This window comes from Cricetulus griseus (assembly GCF_003668045.3).
Source record: "Cricetulus griseus strain 17A/GY chromosome 1 unlocalized genomic scaffold, alternate assembly CriGri-PICRH-1.0 chr1_1, whole genome shotgun sequence".
Taxonomy (NCBI): domain Eukaryota; kingdom Metazoa; phylum Chordata; class Mammalia; order Rodentia; family Cricetidae; genus Cricetulus; species Cricetulus griseus.
The window spans coordinates 216,175,214-216,195,217 of record NW_023276807.1 but is presented as its reverse complement, the minus strand read 5'-3'; the positions used below and the strand labels follow the sequence as shown (position 1 = coordinate 216,195,217).

Here is a 20,004-nt window from a genome sequence, read left to right as displayed (position 1 = left end):
TCCAGCACTCATCTGAAAACCCCGAACTTAACCTTTTTCTCCCAACTGTGAAATTTAACTAATAATCAATTTCTAAATTATCACACATGCTGCAAGATCTGAGGATAGGAGGGTCCAAAAAGAACTAGCAAACACTGGGAAAAACAAGAGCACTGTGCAGGCTACGATAACACACTTCCTGCAAATGCCCACCACCAAGAGCTATGGCATGAGGTTCTCAATGACATTGCCTTTGGATTCTTTTAGACACGAGAATGGCTCCTGACATATCTCCAACTGGACAATTCTCCTAGGTTGAGCCATATGAACTCAGATTTATAGGTCTAAAATGGACAGTTATTAGAAGGAATCATAAAAAAACTTTTATATTTTTATAAAGAGGGTTGTTTAAGAAAAGCACTAAATGGCTATAATACCTCTGGTCTGGGCAGCTTCTTTTAAAGCAGCTAGAAGGTGAGGCTTCAAGTTCTCCAAAATAAGTCTTGCTTCAAGACCTGGGAAAAGGGACCTAGAACGTGAGAGGTGTACAGCAGTTACAATTCTAACAATTCTAAGGTTAAAAAGTCCACCATATAATTTCAAGCCAGTTAAACCTGCTATTTCATTTTACATAAATTATAGTATACACATCAAACTACATTATCTAGGCTTTGCTTTAAAATATGAGGCTATCATATACCATGTCAATTCAAAAACAGTCTAAATACTTAACAATAACATGAATTTTATTCCATGAAATGTCAATATATGCCCTTAGCTATAAAAACTTAGTTGCTAAAGCCAAGTAGGATGATGTACATCTGAAACCCCCTTCAGCTTTTGGGAGGCTGAAGCAAGAAAACTGTACTTTCTAGGCTAGCCTGGGCTACACAACCATACCCTGTCTTAAAGATACAAAGAAATAGCTACTTCATATACTATTTGAATTAAATTTCATCAAACAACTCTACTATCTAATCTTACCTCTATTAGTACCTTATAATAATTGTTTTCAGTGTTGTGACTGAAAAAGAGCTACTAGAATAATTGTTTTTTGAGACAAGGTATTTCTAGGTTGTCTTGGAACTTCCAGGTTCAAGTGGTCCTCCTAAGTCTCCCAAACAGCTGGGACTATAGACAAAAGGCAATAAACACAGCCTTTATGTAATCTTTTAACTGACAAATACTAGAATGTCTTTTATTTTAAAATATAACATTTATCTTTTAATATTTCATGAAAACCCTCCTAACCACACAATCCACAGATACCTGGTAATCTGGCAGTCAAGGACCCTGTGGGCAAGACAGCCCCCCATTCCCTAGATCACCCAGTGTCTGAGCCACACAATATCTACCTTGGGAACTCTTCTGAGGTGATGTAAACAACATCTTGATCAGAGACAGATGAGGAGAAGGGGACAAAAGCCCCACTTTGTAAAGGCAGCAGCTCAAGCCCAAGCAGCTCACTGTAGGCTTGGTCAGAAAGCACGAATTCTAGAAGATGAAGCTTTTCTTCAGCACTGCCCAGGTGTGCACACTTCCGCAGCACCTGCCGCACCCATGCAGGTGTCACCTTCCTCACAGGAGTAGCACTGGAGGTGGCAGAGGCTGCACTGAGCTGAACAGCAGCAGCCAGGTTCTCTGGTACCATGGCAATCTGCTTCCCTGAGCTCTGGAGGTAGTTGAGCACAGACTGTGTGTATTCTAAACTTACATCAAGTTCTGAGAAGTACACCTGCTCCAGCTTTACCCACTCACCACCAATTGAATAGATCACAGCATGTTGGAACAGTTCACTGAACAGAGGCCCCAACACTGGCTGCCAGTGTGCCTTGACTTTGCTGGCCTCAGGCCAAAGTTTGTAGATGGCATCAATGGACAAGGGGAAATCAGAGCTCTTTTCTGTCTCCAGGCGTTTTATTGAATCTAGGATCAGAGTAGCATAAGCTTTGGGAACAACATTCCCAATAAGGAATTCATTCCACAAGGCTGCAGGGTCTCTCCATTGGTCCAGCTCTCTCCATTTAATGCTCCTGCGGTTGTCAGTCAAGCCAAAGAAGCCACTGATATGAACTGGAAGCCCTGTTCTGCTTTCCTCACCAGGAGGCAAAGGAAGAAAACAAAATGCTTTTCCTGAGAAATCAGATATTGCTCCATTTTGTTCATCATCCCTGCCTGATAAAGACATGGCTAGTCCAATGATGGGGACAAATTTCAATTCATCAGCCAAAGAATCCAGTTTACTACTAATGCCTCGTCCACCCACACTGTTACACACCAACCAAGACGTCTTCTGGGCATCCTTTGTACTCTCATCCTCTAGAACTATGTTTATATGATATGTTACACAGGTAACACTGTTGCTTGGAATCTTTTTACAATAGTTGCTTATGGCTGTTCCCAGAATCTTGATAGAATTCGGCCGTTCATGTTTCAGGGCCTTATTCTCACTAGCAGTCACTCTAAATACCAGTCTTTCTGTCCCATCGGCCTCTCGGACATGTAAAGATACAGTCTGCACACTCTTCAAGAAGAGCAGCACTGTGTCTGCATCTGCCCTGAAAGAGTCAAACAACTCCAGAACCTTCTGCTTAGTGTAGAGATTGCTGCTAAGCTGAGAAGGCTGTAAGCGAAGAGGGAAACGGAAAAATGTCCCTGGAAAGCTGCCATTTGTAAATGTTTCCTTGGTGCTTCCAAAAACGCCAATGAAGGGTGCAAATTGATCTGGAAGCTCATTCATTTCTTTGCTGTCATCTTTGAGATTCCAACATTGGCCTGATTCATGGGGGCCAAAAAGCGTTTGATGAGGATCTAGCATTCCTATCTGGTCACCACTAAAGATACAAGGAACATCTGTAAAAATGAAAACCAAGGCATAACCAACTCAGAAATCCAATGAACAATTATAAGTGCAGTTATAATGAAATAATAACCACTATCAAAATATTACATAAAATGTAGTATGACACACAAAATTCTTCAAAAACAAGTGACTTAATACTTTGAAAGTGAGGCATAATGGTTTCTGGTTTAAGACAATCTATTAAGAGCCAGTTATAGAAACGTCCATGATTTTTGTGAAAATCTGTGCTGTATCTTTAAACACTCACTGAGTGGAAGATACAAACACTATTTAGATATTTATACTAAGTGCTAACTGCCACATAAACCCAGTTAGAAAGAAGAGTCACAATTTATGTTCAAAATTAAAGATTCAACTGTTGACTATGACAATGTAGGTTGCTCCATTGTCATGTAGCTCAGCAAGCAGACCCCAGAGAAAGTGAGAAATGAACTTTCCTGGGGAAGGACTCACAAGATGTACAGCTACGGTTCTTAAAGATCCACATCTTACCAATGGCCTCTAGACTGATGTCAAATGCTTCTTCTGTTCCTTAACTAAAGACAGTGATATTACACTGGCAGAACTAGATGTGTCAGATGTATTATTCTGAAAGAAACTTTTATCCGTAGTACTGCTCAAAGGGCTTCCCATGGATAGTTCTGATGTGCTTTTTCTCCCATGCAGACTTTAACCCCTCATCTTCATGTTCATTGTAACTCCAGTAAAGTCTGTCATCTCTTTAATATCTGTGGTTATCAAATGCAAGTCCAATTGTGACAATCACCAACCCCTAAATTCTTATGTATCTTAATTTGCAAATGTTATATCCATTAAATCCATCAACAGTACAATCTAGGATATATTTGTCCTGAGTCCCTTCACATGATGCCACATACCCATGCTGAAATCAGATCAGACAGACTCTTGATACTGTAAAAGTATGACCTATGGCTTTCTCAAGTCTTCAGGTTGCAAAAGAGCTTTCCAGAAAATGGCCCACATTAATGTGTTCATTGTTAACTAGGGGACAAAATAACACTGAGTTGTATATCCAGGGCAATTGACCTGCTTTAAATTCTGGCATAATAGTCTCCACACTTGCACAATCCCCAACTGCTCCTCAGCATTTATAAACCATCACCTGGAGCCCTGAAGGTGAACTTCCAAAGGGTGAGTATGTAAATGTAATATTGGGATTTATGTGTAACATCTACATCTTAGTATATAACAATGTAATTTTAATATGTAGCATAGTCTATATTACATATCAACACTAATGAAATAGAGTAGATTTATTAAAATTTATCTATAGTTTGGCTGACTTTACTCCCCACTTGCCCAGAGCCAATACTGCACCTGTTATATGGTAGACAGAATTAAACCCAATTCCAAATCTTCCAACCTTCAAAGGATCATCTTTCTTCCTGCTTCTTGCTATTTCCTGAATGCCATGCCAGTCCTCTGGGGTGAAAACTGCATTGTTGTACACATAGAGAGCTGACCCTGGGTATTGGAATGCACAAGCAGATTCTCAACAACAAGTGTGGTCAGCTCTGTTCCAAGAGCTTCATCCGTATGAAAACATAACAAAGCAACAACAACAACAACAACATCTTATTTGATGAGAAAATAGAGACAAGTTAGCACAGTTACTAAATTTTGCATCATCATTCCAATTGTTTTCACAATAATAATAAAAAAAACTTGGTAAATGCTAACAGCCAGAGAAATAAATTGTCAAAAATCCTGAAAGAAGTAATTACTAGAATTATGGAGTTTAAATGCCAGCTCAGACAAAGATATTATCACAGTGCTTTATACTCTGTGAAAACGATAATAGCATATTTAAATTATTCTTTCTACAAAGAATTTCTTGAAAATGTGTGCAGTGGACAGGAGACTGATAAACTGTTATGTGCTGTTTGAGCTCACCAAGAAGTTGGCTCTGGGGTCAGTGCTGCCCCCTTCCACTTTAGACCCAAGAATGCTTGTGTCAGTATCTGCTCCAAGGCCTCTTGTGAGAATGGTCTAAGGCCCCCTAACTCTGTGACAGGAAGGGATAAGAACAGCAGAACAAGTCAGAACAGTAAAAATGTTGTGTCCTGGAGAACAGCTAGAATGTAAAGTGTTTTTAACCAATGTTATTACTGTTTATTTACCCCATGATATAAAAAAAGTTTTCAAGTGGGAAAGAGAAGCCAGTTCTACTGTGAGAGGCTTACCCATGGAGAGAACATTTAGTGGGGAATTCCAGTCTAATTGTCTCAACTTCCCTAGTCATTTTCTGTTGGATATTGTGTCCAGTTTGATGATGTCATCCCTAGCAGCTGCTATTTGTTCTTTTACTTGGACACCCATCCAGAGGGGAGATTCTACTCTGCCTGGGACTCTCTTTTGGGAACCCCAACTGGCCCCTAAAGGGGTTTCCTCAGTAGATTTCTGCTGGATGTTTTTAGCAAGAGACCTGATGTTTTGCATCTGTCTGTCTGTCTATTTATTGATACTTATTCTTTTACTTTATGTATACTGAATAAATGCATCCATTCAAAACTGAAAGTATAGCTAACACAGATCATTCTCTAAGACGTACAGAACAATGTATTAAGGAAACCTACGATCTAAAGAGACTTTATTACTGCATTTTCCATAAAGTAGAAATTAATCCCTTATTAATGTTAATAATCATCTTGTAAATATTTGGGTTGTATGTTTTTGATTTTGCTTTACTTGATTCCTTCCTTCCCCCTGGTGTACTGATGGTGTAATCTAAATAGTCATGAATATGGTAAATATTAAAATAAATTATTTGAAATTATAATGCTATCTCCAAAGTAGTTTCTTTAACAATATATTGTATATAAAATTCTGAGCAAATACTTCTGCACTCTCCTTTAAGACCTATCTTCAGAAATCCTAACATTCTCTGATTATCAGCAACTATATCAATTCATTATTCTTTAAATACGGTCAATGTTTTCCTTTGAAAATTCGCTTAAGAATAACATAGACACAATTAAGCACAGAGTCTATATGTGTACCTCTTGGACCTGTGCAACCTCCATGCTAATGAACTATATGAAAATTCCTGATACCCAAAGAACATCTCCTTATGCTTCTTTAAATATGGGATGTTGGCCTGGTCTTTTTTTTAATTAGTGCAACTGTTATCTTTACAGTAATCAAAGTCAGGACATGAAATCGATCAAGGCTGCAAAAGCTATTCTGAAAAGGACAAGCATGCAGCTGTGAAAAACTACTCAGGAGTTAAGGGAGTCTGGTGTCACCAGATTCATTGTTACCAATTACAGCCACAGACTCAGCTTCTTCATCTATACTGAGATGGGGAGATAAAGCTCCCCACAGGGAAGTGTGAAGGATATATTGTAGTATTAATAAGGACTCACCACAGTACACACCATAGAGAAGAGCCCTTAAATTAAATTGTTAGCTATTTCTATTACAGTAAGTCTTCCATATCAATCTTTATATGATACATAATTTTACATTATATGAAAAAATACTACTAAATGACTTGTTATTATTTACCAGCTAATCACAGTTCATTTAAAATGGCATCTGTCAAATACTATACAGTTCTGCCGGCTCCCTATCCACAAAATATATCAGACACAGAAGGAAAGATCACAGAACAGGCCCAGGAGTGAACTACTTGCCAGAATCTAGAAAGAACTAAGATCTCTAGCAGGGAATTAAGAAGTTCAGCATGGCTACCAGCATTCCAGGGGGAAGGAAGAGAAATCTTCCCTCCTAGAATCAACAGGAAAGATAAGAGCTCCTCAGCTCAGGATGGGACTTCCTGACCACCTCCCCTCTCTATCCTAGAACATCCTCAGGCTTGAGCTTGTGCATGCAGTCATGGCTGCTGTCAGTTCATATATGAATGCCCGTTGTATCCAAAGACACTGTTTTACTGCTTCTGGCTCTTACAATATTACCACCTCCACAGGAGGCACAGCTTTAAAAAAAGCTTTGGAGGAAGCAAACTTGTTAAACATCCAGGCCTATTTTCTTGAAAGGAAAAAAATGGCTGATGCCTGGTCACCTGGAAAGCTGGAGTGGATGCTGCTCTATGGATCCAGCCTTTCTGAAGCCCCAAATTCTGAGTACTGTTCAGGCCCTTATCCTGAGCTTAGAAGTGAGTTAGAAACTATCCTTAAGAAAGAGGTTCCATGCACTTTGCATCCTCCATTAATAGAATCTATCCTCATGCTTCTTAAAAATCCTTCCTCTTTAGGCTCTTGGCCTGAGCTCTGTTTATCAGTCAACAGAAATCATTCTTATTGTAAAGATCACAAGGGCTTTGCTACTTTGATAGGGAGCTTCTATGTAGCTATATCTAAAGCTTTGTTGTGATACCTGTCACATGGAAACCTTTTTTCTGAAGTTTTACTGTGCTTAAATGTGTAAGAGAAATAAACCCTAAGGTCAGACTCTGGAAGTCTTGACCCAGCGATTACAAAGGTGGTGCTGACTCATGTTTCATTCTTCACTGGGTGTGTAGATCCTTTCCCTCCCAACCATGACACTTACAGGGTCCCCAGCTCCATGTCCTCCTTTGAGATGACCCTTGAGCCAAGGGAGGAAGGTGTGGGACTGTTTAAATCTTGTGGTGGTGGTGGTGGTGGTGGTGTGTTGAAATAAGAAGTGAAGCTCTAAGCTCTGGCTGTCCTGGAACTCACTATACAAATCAGGTTGTCCTTGACCTCACAGAAATCCACCTGCCTCTACCTCCGGGTGCTGGGACTAAAAGTGTGCACCACTATATCCAGCCATTTCAACATTTTTTTAATGAAGATGGGAAGCAAAAACATTTAAGACATGTGGCAGAATTTTAAAGTAAAATGCTTCTAGGATCTCTACATTCTCACTAGCACAGTACATCAGCACAATGAAACTAGAATGCCTCAGGCATAAGCATAACCACCATCACATCTAGGACCCTGTTCTTTCCTCAGAATAACTAGAAGAAAAGTGCCCTTTCTATCACTAGTTTATGGGCAGGGTGGACATGGAGATCAGAGGGACTGTCCAGTGTGCCACTATCTGTGGAGCTGTGTAGTGGACAGGGCTGTGTAAAACCAGGACTCAGCTTGCAGTTCCATGCATACAGAATATCACTCTAGGAGGCTGCATTAAGTAATAAAATTAGAGCCAAGAAATTACAAACTAATCCTCTCACCACTGAATGACCAGCCTCTAGAGAACTGCACTAGAGTCAGCAAGGTGGCAGGACTCAGAACCAGGGTGCAAGCCTCCTGAGATTACCACATCATACACAAGGAAAAGAAAGTGCTATGGTCAAGTCTGAAATCTAATATCAGAATGAGTAGCCACTACAATAAATGTTAAATATTCATTAACAAAAATGATGATTACCATCACAAAATATCATTTTGTGGCTTATATGTCTCTAAAATACACCTAACAAAATGAGATAAGACTTCTTTTTCACAGTAGCTGTTTATCATATACAAGTATTCACAATCATCCATCAATTTCAGAGCTGAGCTGCACTAAGTTATGTACACATACTTTTCCACATTTTAGGGTACAAGCAAGCTGGCAAATCTATAGGTGATGGCTCTCTTATTAATTTTCCTCTCATTCCCCTCTTTCTATTAAGTCTGTGTTCCCACCCACAGCAGGTCAACTCTAAATTAGAAAAAATATATAAAAGCACAACTTCTTACAACTTCTTTCCAAATGCAGAAGAAATGATACCTATTTAGAAGCAGTGTCCTTTATCTTAGTCATAATATAAAGTACAGGCTGACTGAGAGGAAGGGGAGGCTACGTGATTACGCTGCTAGCCATTTTATTTTGTTGTAATTTTTACTCTAAGGATACCAACTGGTAGAAACATCTTCTCACCAAAAGCAGAAAAACAAACAAACAAACAAAACACCTGAACTAAACATGCCAAGAAGTACAAATGATAATTACACTGTTTATTAAATAAAGTATTATAAATCCCAAAAAATCACCATTAGGACAAAAAATAAAATTTATTCCAAATTATTCTTACCCTGATATTGTGCCATATCCTTTGACCAAAGAGTCTCCGTTCCATATTGTGTTTCATCATACAAAAATTTAACCTCTGTGGCCCCAGCATCTTCTGCATTCTGAATTAATTCCTAATACGAAATATACCAAAAAAAGATATTACTATAGTCATCTACTGTCCAACTTTGTATTTACCTACAATATCTAAAATGTAAGTGTATTAAAGTGAAGAAACCTTACTATCTCCATGGTTAAAGTTAAGCTCTAGTAAGGTTCTTACTGGAAATAGTTCCTACATACACAGGAGTTGGGAAGTCTTTTCCAGCAATACACACCTGCAAGTCAGCTCTGAAGTTTCTATCTTTAACCTCTAACTACAAATCCTAGAAGAACCAACAAATTCTCACAAAGCCTTTGTTCAAGGGAAAGTACTCTACTTCAAAGACCTATACAGATTATTCTAAGGTACCTTAGAATATGCTTGGATGCTTCCAAAAATCAACCATTAGTTCTCATTTGTTTACCAAACTTACATGCTCTTAGAGAAAAGGATACTCAACGGTATAGTCTACATGTACCCTAATAGGCAATAATCTTGACAGCCTGACATGCCTGAGGCAGAAAGCATCTTAGTGATGACAACTATTCAGAAAGGGAGTAATAGCTATCATTTGCTGGACTGTGGGTGAGTGGGTGGGTGCCCACATACCTGTGATATAGAAAGAAAAGGGCAAGACATCAACAACATTGTCAGTCCTAACCAACCCAAATACTTATAAACACCTAACAAAACATTCTGGTCAACTAGAAGGGAGCTACAGTTGAAATAAGACTCAAGTTCTAGAGATTCACCCACAATCATCAAAAGTTGATTGGAACTCTGGAGAGCCATACCCACCTTATTCTCCAGAGCCTGAATACAGTGAAGGAAAATCATCAGATGGTAAATTCTTAATAAAACAAACTGAAGGCTACTGCTTTAAATGGTTATATGGGTAGTTAGAAAAACACACATACACAAATCACCCTGTATTACCAACCTCATCAACATCTGACTTTAGGGAGAGGAATGTTTTTATCTTCCTGGAACCTTGGACTCACTTTTAAACTGAAGAGCACTTACACTGATACTAAAGCAGTGCCAACAGGAAAGCCTCTAAAGGAGTACAACTGTGAAACAACCTGGGGAAGAAGACAGACTTAAAAAGCTATTGTGCTTAGCATGTTCATCAAGTGCATCCAAAGGCCTGGCTGCTGATTTGATGTAGCTCAGGGGTACAGTGCCTGTCTAGCACATCAAAGGCCCTGGGTTTGAACCTGGGTAGCAAAAAATAGGGGGTTAGAATGTTTAGGCCAGCAGCCATACATATAACCCTGAATATGAACACCTGAGTCTCCTCTAACTACCTACACATCCATTAGCAGCTGCGGCTCCTGTTTACACAGCTACCCATTTGTCATAGCTGTTTTAATGTCTTAGGCCTCACTCCTTCTCTGTTCAGTCCAAGAGAGTCTTTAAAAATGAGCAAGCTGTTAATATGAGTTAATATGATAGGCAGACAGTAAGGAGTAAGTGGCTGGCAGAATAATATGTCAACTCACAAAAAAATGAGAGCTCTTCAGGGATTAGAATTTGTCTTCACAATGTGAATATAATAATAATATTATATATTATCATGTGTTATGTATATTATGCATGTGTAGGGACTGAGAAAATTAGAAAACTGAAGATAAAACACTAAGTTCCAAGCCCCAATTACCAATTGCAGGTTGTACAAGTAAAGAGATAAAAGAGCTTCCCCAAGGCTGTAACCTTTAGGGGATTACTTCCAAATGGATTCTGGATGCAACAAGTCCCTAAAATATCAGACCTGTTTAACAAATAACATTGAATGTTGGGGTTGAGCTACAAGCAATTCTAAAGGGAAAAAAAAAGAATCTTTACTGTGCCTATCATTAAAATATCCAAGGAATAGAGATGCTATTGGACTGGCTACAATACAAACATCACAAAAACAGCAAAGGAGGCCAACCACAGGCTATGTTCCACAAACCTTCCTGGAAGCTCAGACTCATTCAGAGCAAGGATCCTACTCACTTCTGACCCAACTCCTATTACCAACAACTGAATCCTCACTCTGAATTCACGAGGGTCATTCAGTCCTCTTCAGCCACATGACAACTCCATAATCATATCCTTATTTTTCTTGTAATCAATATAAAAAATAGGTTTCTATTTAGCCTTCTATGAACCCCATTCTGAAAGTCACTGACTCCCATCCTGAAAGTCACACTGAAGTTGCTCCCGTGTCCCTGATGACAGCACAACCTTTATTCTGTGCCTATCTGTGCATGACTACAGGGACAAACAGACCTTAAAACTTTGCTAAGCTAGAAGAGAAATAAGGGTTAAGACACTGAAGATGAGAATAATGAGGAAGATGCATAATAACTCACCTACTGTCCCAGTTCATTAAGGAGGTTTCTTATTAAACACCAAACCTAATTGTCATAAAATCTTTTTTCATTGCCTTTTTGTGGATATTTAATCTTTGTCTTTCTACTAATTAGTACATTCAAACTTAAAGAACTTATCACAAGCCATGTTCATAACCCAGCACTAAGACTGATGTAGAAGCACTATGAGTTTGAAGTCAGCCTGGGCTACACAGAGAATTCCACTCCATCGTGGGGAAAGTATTTCAGTATGTCAAATGTAAATATAAATAAGTATCCTATTAAACTCTCTCACAAAAACAAACCTCTAAATTCAGAGGCCAAACAAGCATGTGTTCCTGGCCTCTAACATGGACTTGTGTTAGGTTGCTGAATCACTGGTTGGTTGGTTGATTCGTTGATGGCTGGTGCACTACAGCAAAGCTCAATGATCTAGAAAAGCATTCCTTGATAATACTGTATTTAAAGAGAGCATACAGCAGCTTAGTGTAATCCTATACCCCCAAACCGTATTCCCTTCATGCCAACTGTACTCTCCAATCAACTCCATTCAGGTATGCTCTGTGGCTGTGGAGGCAAGGTAATACAATCAAATACAGATCAAATGCAAACACTAAGATTTCCCTGAAAGTAAACCTCAGATATCCTACCTTAAGGATCTGTCCTCCTTCTGGATATCTTCTTAAAATATCCTTGAGAAAATCAACAAGTGGAGGAGTTGTTTGACCAAATCGACCTAAAATGCAGAATATATTTTGAAAGAATTAGAAAAACAAGATTTCATGACTTACCACCTATGTGTGATTTAGATCAAAATCTATCAGGAAAGGAACTCAATAGAAAATAAAGCTAATTCAGTGTTACTAAATCTCAAGACTTTTAACTAAATACATTAGGTTCCAAAAGATTTTTCCAAGATATTCTATCACAAAAGGTTAATTCAACAGCAAGCAAGCAGCATGACAGAGGGATAAAGGTGTTGCCATCTCCCAAAGAGATTAAATAGCTGGTGCTGTTTATTGCTCCTGTGCTGAAATACAAGCAAGAAAAAATGGAACTTATTGCCACATTCTTACTGCTCTCAAACTCAACTGATATTCTGATGGTTCTGAAGTTCAATGATTGACCAGGTTAAGATCTAAGAGCAAGACTAAGCCTAAGCAAAGCGGGTGGTGGTGCACACCTTTAATCCCAGCACTTGGGAGGCAGAGGCAGGTGTATCTCATTGAGTCGAAGGCTAGCCTGGTCTACAGAGTGAATTCCAGGACAGCCAGAGCTGTTACACAGAGAAACTCTGTCTCAAAACAAAACAAACAAACAAACAAAAAAACCAAACAAGACAAACAAACAAACAAAAAAGGAAGAACTAAGATCTGTCTACACTGTTCTACGCCAACTGGCCCAGCCACTTACCAATAGGTAGTAGGAAGGTAGAAAAGAAAGAATAAGCAATTTTAAAAATCTACATAAGAATAAAAAGTAATACATAAAAAGTGCTTATACAAAGAAACCATCACTATAGTCTGGACCCAGAGTATTTCATACTTCAGATGTTAGAATATTTGCACTAATTAATGAGATATCCTAAACACAAGACCAAAAATGAAACCCATGTATATTTAATACACACCTTATACCCATAGCCTGAGAGCAATTCATATAAAAATTTTAGTGTGCCTGAGTTTTACTATAAATTAACACATGAGGTGAAGTATTGAATTTTTCATCATTGGCATCATGTCAGATGTCTTTGGACTCTTCGAGATTTCTCCATTAGGGATTCTCAACCTCTATGGATTTGCATAATTTTGACAGAATCATCCACTAAGACCAGGCCTCAGCAAGACTATGTCAACAGATTTCTTTCACTCATCACAAAACTAGCTCCATCCACTATTTTTCTCTGGCTTGTGCTGCCCCTCCCTGAATTCTTATTTAAAATACAACCTTTAGTTCAGGCTACTTTATTATAGTATGCTGTGGGATATTTGTACACTGTTAAAAATGTATTGCTGTGATTAGTGTAATCTAAAGCTGAACAACCAATAGCTAGGCAGGAGGTATAGGCAGGATTTCCAGGGAGAGAGGAAAGAGGAGGAGATTCGATGTCATGGGAGATTCCAGGAGACACAGAGAAAACAGGAGGTACAAGATGGAAGAGAGGTAATGTCATGTGATAGAACATATATTAATATAAATGGGTTAATTTAAGAAATAAAAGCTAGTTAGGAACAAGCCTATGTTACAGGCTGAGCTTTCATAATAATAATAATTCTCCATGTCATTATTTGTGAGCTGGCAGCACAAAGGAAAGTCCAACTACAGAAGTACATACAAAAAGCTGCTGACACTTAATGCATGAACATGAAGGTCAGTCTATACCCATGAAACTATCAGACATAAATATCACTACCATGTTCTGTCACTCAGCTCCAAATATTTCTCCCAACTGCCTTTTGTTTTTACTCATCCTTTTTGTGGAAAAGCATTTAAGAGCTCCCTTCTTAGCAATTTTATTTTTTGTTTATATATTTTTAAGGCAGGGTCTTGCTAGGTAGCATAGGCTGTCTCACACTCCAAAGATCCTCCTGCCTCTGCTTCCTATGTATGTGATCACAGGCATGCACCACCACGCTCCACTCCTCTGAGCAGGCTTTTAGGTACATAGTACAGTACTAGTACTGGGCCTTCACTATGCAGCAGATATCCAGATCTCATTTGTTTTGCATAGCTGAAATTTCATACTCTTGAACCAAGACCTCTTCATTTCACCCTCCTCACAGTTCTTGACAGCCACCATCCTCCCCTCTGTGTCTGCATTAAAATAAAATCTTCAATGGACTGAATTATGGCATGTTTCTGATAAACTCAGTATTATACCTCCTCCCTGTAAGCCTTTTGATTGAAGGTTCACAAAAAGATGACAGCTTTTAGAAGTCAGATCTCCAATCTTGATCCAGTCAGGTAACTGAAAAAGAGAACAGAAAATGTGTAAGAAGCAACACAACATCCATTACTGTCATTTTCAAAGCCTTACCTCAAATGCTTTTCATTCCAGTGATACTTGTTAACCATTCTTATGAAAAAAAAAAAAAGTTGCTCTGAAGGGAGTAAGTTTCAGAAGACAGAACAAAGTGCTAGTTAAAATGTTTTTGTAATAAATACATTATTTAAATTTAAAAGTTAGAATTTTTCTTTAAATAATTATAAATAAAAATATACCTATTTCTTCTCTACCATACAATTCTTCCCTCCCTCTCTTTCACAAACTAGGAAAGTATTCTATCACTAATCTATACCCCCAGCCCAAATGATCTCAAATTCAGTTTTAATATGCATGAAATCCTTAACGTAAGCAAAACCATCTTTTTGAACAATACTATCAATATGTATTTGGTGTTCAACATAGGTCCAGGAAACTGCAAAAGATCAAAGGACAAAAATTTTGGCATATTAACATGTATGGCAATTTTCTTGGAATTAATCTATGCAGCATTCCCCTGAATTAGTGTCATCTTTTATTTCTTTTCATTGGTATCCCATAGACTCATACTCCTAGGCATTCCCTTTGGGAAGCATTACTACAGATACCCCCCAGTAGAAGGGGAGTAAGCTGTAGCCTCCCGGAAAACTGCCTCGGTGCTTATCCCCTGCTTCTAACAAAGGCGGGTACATGATGAATTGGTGAATTACCATGACCCTCAAAGTAGACCTCAAAACCAAATTACCTTGCTCTCTCCATCTACCTATATGGTATACCTTGACTGACCTCTTCAACAGTTCAAAAATCACAAACGTGAATCCAAAGCTTACCAGAAGGACACTTTCTAAGGTACACTTTACTGACAGGGCCAATTGTCACCATGTTTGAAACCTGGATCTAGGGAAAGCTCTAGCACCACCTTTATTTTACATTTCAACCAACAGTGTCAACACCTACAGTCACTCTGGGGGGAACAACTCTCCAAAGCTCCTCTGCAGATACTTCTAGGTCCAAGCACATAATCTCTAGTCTCTCCAATCTAACCTGTATGTCTACACTCCCTGCAGCAGCTGCAACACGGCTCCTGGATTTTAATAACCATCTCCCATCTGATCTCCTTACTTTCTGATTGCAATCCTTCTGCTCCTCATTTTGGATATACTGCTATTATGGCTTTGGTTATAAAGCATGTTCACATCATATACTTGCTGAAGCTGGAAACTATCCTGTGAAAACTAGTGCATGTCTTGCACAGGTACTTAAATATAGATTAGAATATTGACAGCCACTTGTAAAAAAATTCTTAGAAATAATCCAAATTCTGTGATGTATTTGTATAGCAAAATATCACACATTAATGAATACTGAACAGCCAAGCTACATACAACTTAGATGTATATTATTAATGAAATATTGAGTGAAAAAAGCTATCCAGCTTATTACATGAAGAATAAGCTCCTTATAATGGGCATTGCCAACAAAAGTAAATGGAATATTATTTGGGTAATATATTTAGGTTACACATACATATGAAATGCAAACACATACATACATACATACATACATACATACACACACACACACACACACACACACACACACACACACACACACACACACCTATAGAACAATTAAGGCAATGACAACAAAAAGTAACAGAATAAACACAGGCATGGAGAAAGACAGGCATACAGGAAGAGAAGAGTCACAAGGATATCCATAACATCATCCATGGGCGATCATTCCACTGGTTAATTAACCATCTAATTAATTACTAAAAGAAAGTCATACATAAACCAATGATCATTAGTCCAATTTAGAATCACTAAGGTACACTGAAAGAAAAAAATGGCAGAGCAAAGGAAGGAAATCTAAGAAGTTTCCAGGTTTTAAAGAGAATCAATTGCAAGAAACTAGACACCTAATATAAGTGCATTAGTTTAGCCAGATATAACTGAGGATCTGACAATAGACAATTTGTAGACTATAATCTGTGTGGCTATCACAGGGCAGTGATTCTCCTAAAAAACAACTGCGCAGTAGAGATGTCCCCAGCAGTACTAACTTCTATGGAGTGTGCCATAGGAACTTTGTACAGGCCCTCTCCCTTCTGTCCTGGAAACTACAACTAAGCAAAGATATGTCCCTATTCTCCCCATATGCAATGTGCCCCCTATTCAAAGTGCCCATCACATTGTTTTTAAAATGATTATAAAATCCTCAGAATCTTGGTATTGCCAGCCTCATTCTCCCTTACAAACCTCAGAGATATGCATCTTCAATTACTAGCAAACAGTAATTCTATCCTATTATTAAACACTCTGATAACTGTTCAGCAATCACCCAACACCTCTTCCTTTTTTCCATATCAAAAACATAGAGAGATGTTTAAGAGTCGAAAGCTGGGGTTTTAGGAATGGGGGATTGGAGAGGGACATGACACACTTGTGATGAATGAAAAGGCAGAAAAGCTAAATCAGCACCTACTGTCTATTATCATCTGCTGCTCACCCTGAAATATTCAGAATTTAGTAATACCAATCTAAAAAGTTGTGAGCAGCATAGGACTGGAAGGTAAACTCCACCAGTGAAAAGAATGCCAACATACAATGCTTCTTCTGAGCATTAAATGAGGCTGTAGGCAGAGAGGTCAGTGTCTGGAGGACAGCAGGGAGCAGAGGGCATAGGCACAGGAGCTCAGCGGTCCTCTTCCCACACACTTTCCCAAATACAGAAAGGGAGAAAGAGGTGCTAAGCATCAGCCATGCCCTAGAATTCTATCTCCAATGCTGACCTCTCTCTCAGTTTCAGATCTGCAGCTGTGAGCTGACTTTCACCGCCTTTAAGAGTCACAAACCTTAGAACTGGCTAGACTAGAAATGTGAAAGCAGAAACTAACACGAATTTGGCTCTAGTTGTATACACCTGGCAGCAGCAAGCAGGATCTGGGTCACCCACTTCTCCATTATGTGCATTTTCCCAGATGCTTCTATGTCTCACCATCAGCTGAACCACACACAAAAGCAAACTGAATGCCACATTTCTTCCAGAATGAGCTGCCTCTGCCATCTGCTAAGGAACCCTTGGTCTCCTTCCTGGTCTAACTCCAGATTTGGTAACATGCTCTGTAAAGCCTTTTGCCTTATTCTACATCCACTATCCATCCTTTAGGTCAGTGGTTCTCAACCTTCTGAATGTTGCAGCCCTTTAATACAGTTCCTCATAAAAATTACTGTTGTTACTACTTCATAACTAATTTTGCTACTGTTATGGATTGTAATGTAAACATCTGATATGCAAGACGGTCTTAAGCAACCTGTGTCAAAGTGCCACAATTCTGTCCTTTACAAAGTGTCCTGTATAGCCTTTCATTTTCTTATTTGTAGTGTGTGTGTGTGTGTGTGTGTGTGTGTGTGTGTGTGTGTGTGTGTATGTGTGTGTGTGCATGATGGAGCACATGTATGGAGGTCAGAGGAGAACTCTGTAGAGACAGGCCTTTCCTTTTACCTTTACATTGGTTTCAAGGATTAAATTCAGTTGTCGGGCTTGCACAGCACTGAATCATCTCAATGCTGCCCCCTCTCTGCCCCATGCTTTCAGTTTCACCTTCACAGCCATCTAGAACTCCATGACCTCAAATCATATCAGTGATAGACACAGATGTCTTTCTCCCTCCTAACCACCCAACCCAAACAATATGACCACTTCCACCAACCACCCCAAATCTGAGCTTTGCAAAGGTACCTGCAAAAATACTTGCAATGGCAAGAGCTACAACTGAGTCATTTGAGTAATGTGTCTAGGGAACACAATGACAAAGTAGAAGCAGGAGTAAGGTGGATAGAGACGCAGAAGAGTAGACCCATAAAGGTGGACAAGGCATGGAGGTGACAGATAAAGAAAGCAGTAACAGTTTGTGCTTCTTTTCAGTTCTGCCTCAACTCCTTGGGCAAGTCGATGTCTTCACATCAGCAAACATGCTGGGGAAAGTCATAAGGAATGACCTATCTGTACAGGTGCATAACGACAGGTTCAGCAGAAATCAATGTTTAAGTGTGCGGGGAAATCAGAAAGCTGACCCAGGTAAATAAAAAGTCAAGACCACACTGGACAGCTCTGAATTGAGCAGTATGGAAGTCCAGGTAGAAAAGGAATGTCATCTATGTCATTCAAGTTACTACTGTAATTTCATTTGACTCTTTCAGTCCTGGAAATGACGTTCTTTATCGAATAAGAAAGGAAAGATATTAGAATTAAAGAATAAGATGATCTTCCGTAAAATGTCATTTAAATTTCCCATTCAAGGAAACTGTAGGATTTGCCCCATCGTTTAGGAATACATTTGATCATGTGAAATGTTGCTATTTTCCAAAGTTGTGGCCTACTAAGTCATTCATTAGCACCAAAGTTTTAGATTTTCTCCTCAAAATAGCAGTCTGGGTATAAAATAACGTCTAAAGTTCTTTTTCAGCTGTAAATTTCCGTGATTCAAAGAAATTAGTGTAGCACCGGCAAAAAATAAAGCCCCAGAACCACCAAGGGAGTGGGAAAGGCTCCAGAATAGACCTTCTTTTTTTAAAAAATACAGTATTGTTAAATTTAGGAACAGAAAGATATGAGTGATGATTTCCTTCCTACCAATGGTGATGTCTGTGAATTAAAAAAAAAAAAAATTTCCTCGGTTCACAATACCCATCAAAAAACGTTCGTTTTAGGCAGTGACAATTCACAAATGTGGAAATTGCAAATGCCAAGCAAACAAACAACCCCACAACTACCGGCAGGCGCATGCTCCTGCCATTCTGCGCCAGCTACTCGCAAAGGCTCTCGTGATTCATCTGAGCATCAGTCTTCCGTGACAGGCAGGAGCCCGTGAGTTTCCTGCCACCGGCGTGGCGTGCGTGCGACGACAGCGCCCATCTACCAGGGCAGGCCGGGAGCCGACCTACCTCCCTGTCTCCGCGCCACAGCCGCTGCTCCGCCACCGGGAAGCCGGTCTCTGCGAAGATGCTCTCCTTGAGGTCCCGCGCCGTTGCGGTCGCCGGCACCGCCACGGTCCTGCAGCCCACGCAGCCGCGGAGCACCGTCACGCGGATCCACCTGCGACAGGCAAAGGGATGGTCAGCGGGGCTCGCGCGCGCGGCCCGCCCGCCCGCCCTCCCACGCGGGGGTCTCGTCACCTGTCCCCCATGGCGGGCTCCTCAGGCCCCCCAAGGCCGCCGCCTCACGCCCAGCCCAGCAGAGGCTCCGCGAGGCCGGCCGCTGGCCCTGACGCGGGGATCCTCATGGCGTAGGCCTGCACCTCCGCAGCGCTCTGCCGCAGCCCGCACAAGAGGCAGAGAAGGCGCCGTGCGGAGGAGGAGCGAGCCCTGGCGCGCCGCGCGCTCCCGACCGCAGAGGGCCCGGCGGGCGTCGCCCGCGGGCGCGCGAGGCCCCAGGACCGTTAGCAGGCGAGCCGCTCCTCCGCCTTGAGGACCGCTACTGTTCTTGGAGGAGCCTCAGGCCCCGCCTCAGCTCCGCCCCCTCCCGGCTGGCCAAGGGCCCCGCCCCCGCTCTCAGGCCACACCCCTCCCAGACACACCCCGCGGACTGCGGCTGTTCTGAAACTCAAGCCCCGCCTTGGCTCCGCCCCCACGCCTTGGCTCCGCCCCTCTCCTGGGAAGTTAAAGACCGTTCTGAGTCTTCCGCTAAGCCACGCCCCTCCAGGAGCGCG

At 40.4% G+C, this 20,004-nt stretch overlaps 1 protein-coding gene across 3 annotated transcripts in view; it reads right to left on the bottom strand.

Moving 5' to 3' along the window:
- The window catches only part of Sacs (sacsin molecular chaperone), a 40,884-nt gene extending 21,107 nt beyond the window's left edge, over positions 1–19,777 (bottom strand). The window contains exons 1-8 of one of the 3 annotated variants that reach the window (XM_027390390.2): positions 19,472–19,777; positions 19,241–19,391; positions 14,189–14,276; positions 11,959–12,044; positions 8,871–8,982; positions 4,181–4,327; positions 1,335–2,832; positions 417–508 (exon numbers count right to left, since the gene is read on the bottom strand). In XM_027390390.2, the coding sequence (XP_027246191.1) occupies positions 417–508; positions 1,335–2,832; positions 4,181–4,327; positions 8,871–8,982; positions 11,959–12,044; positions 14,189–14,276; positions 19,241–19,391; positions 19,472–19,482 (2,185 nt within the window). In that variant the 5' untranslated portion in view covers positions 19,483–19,777. Of the gene's footprint in view, positions 1–416; positions 509–1,334; positions 2,833–3,334; positions 3,473–4,180; positions 4,328–8,870; positions 8,983–11,958; positions 12,045–14,188; positions 14,277–19,240; positions 19,392–19,471 lie in introns of those variants that run through there. The other 2 variants (XM_027390391.2, XM_027390392.2) reach the window with 2 other exon arrangements.
- Between the last annotated feature and the right edge of the window lie 227 nt (positions 19,778–20,004).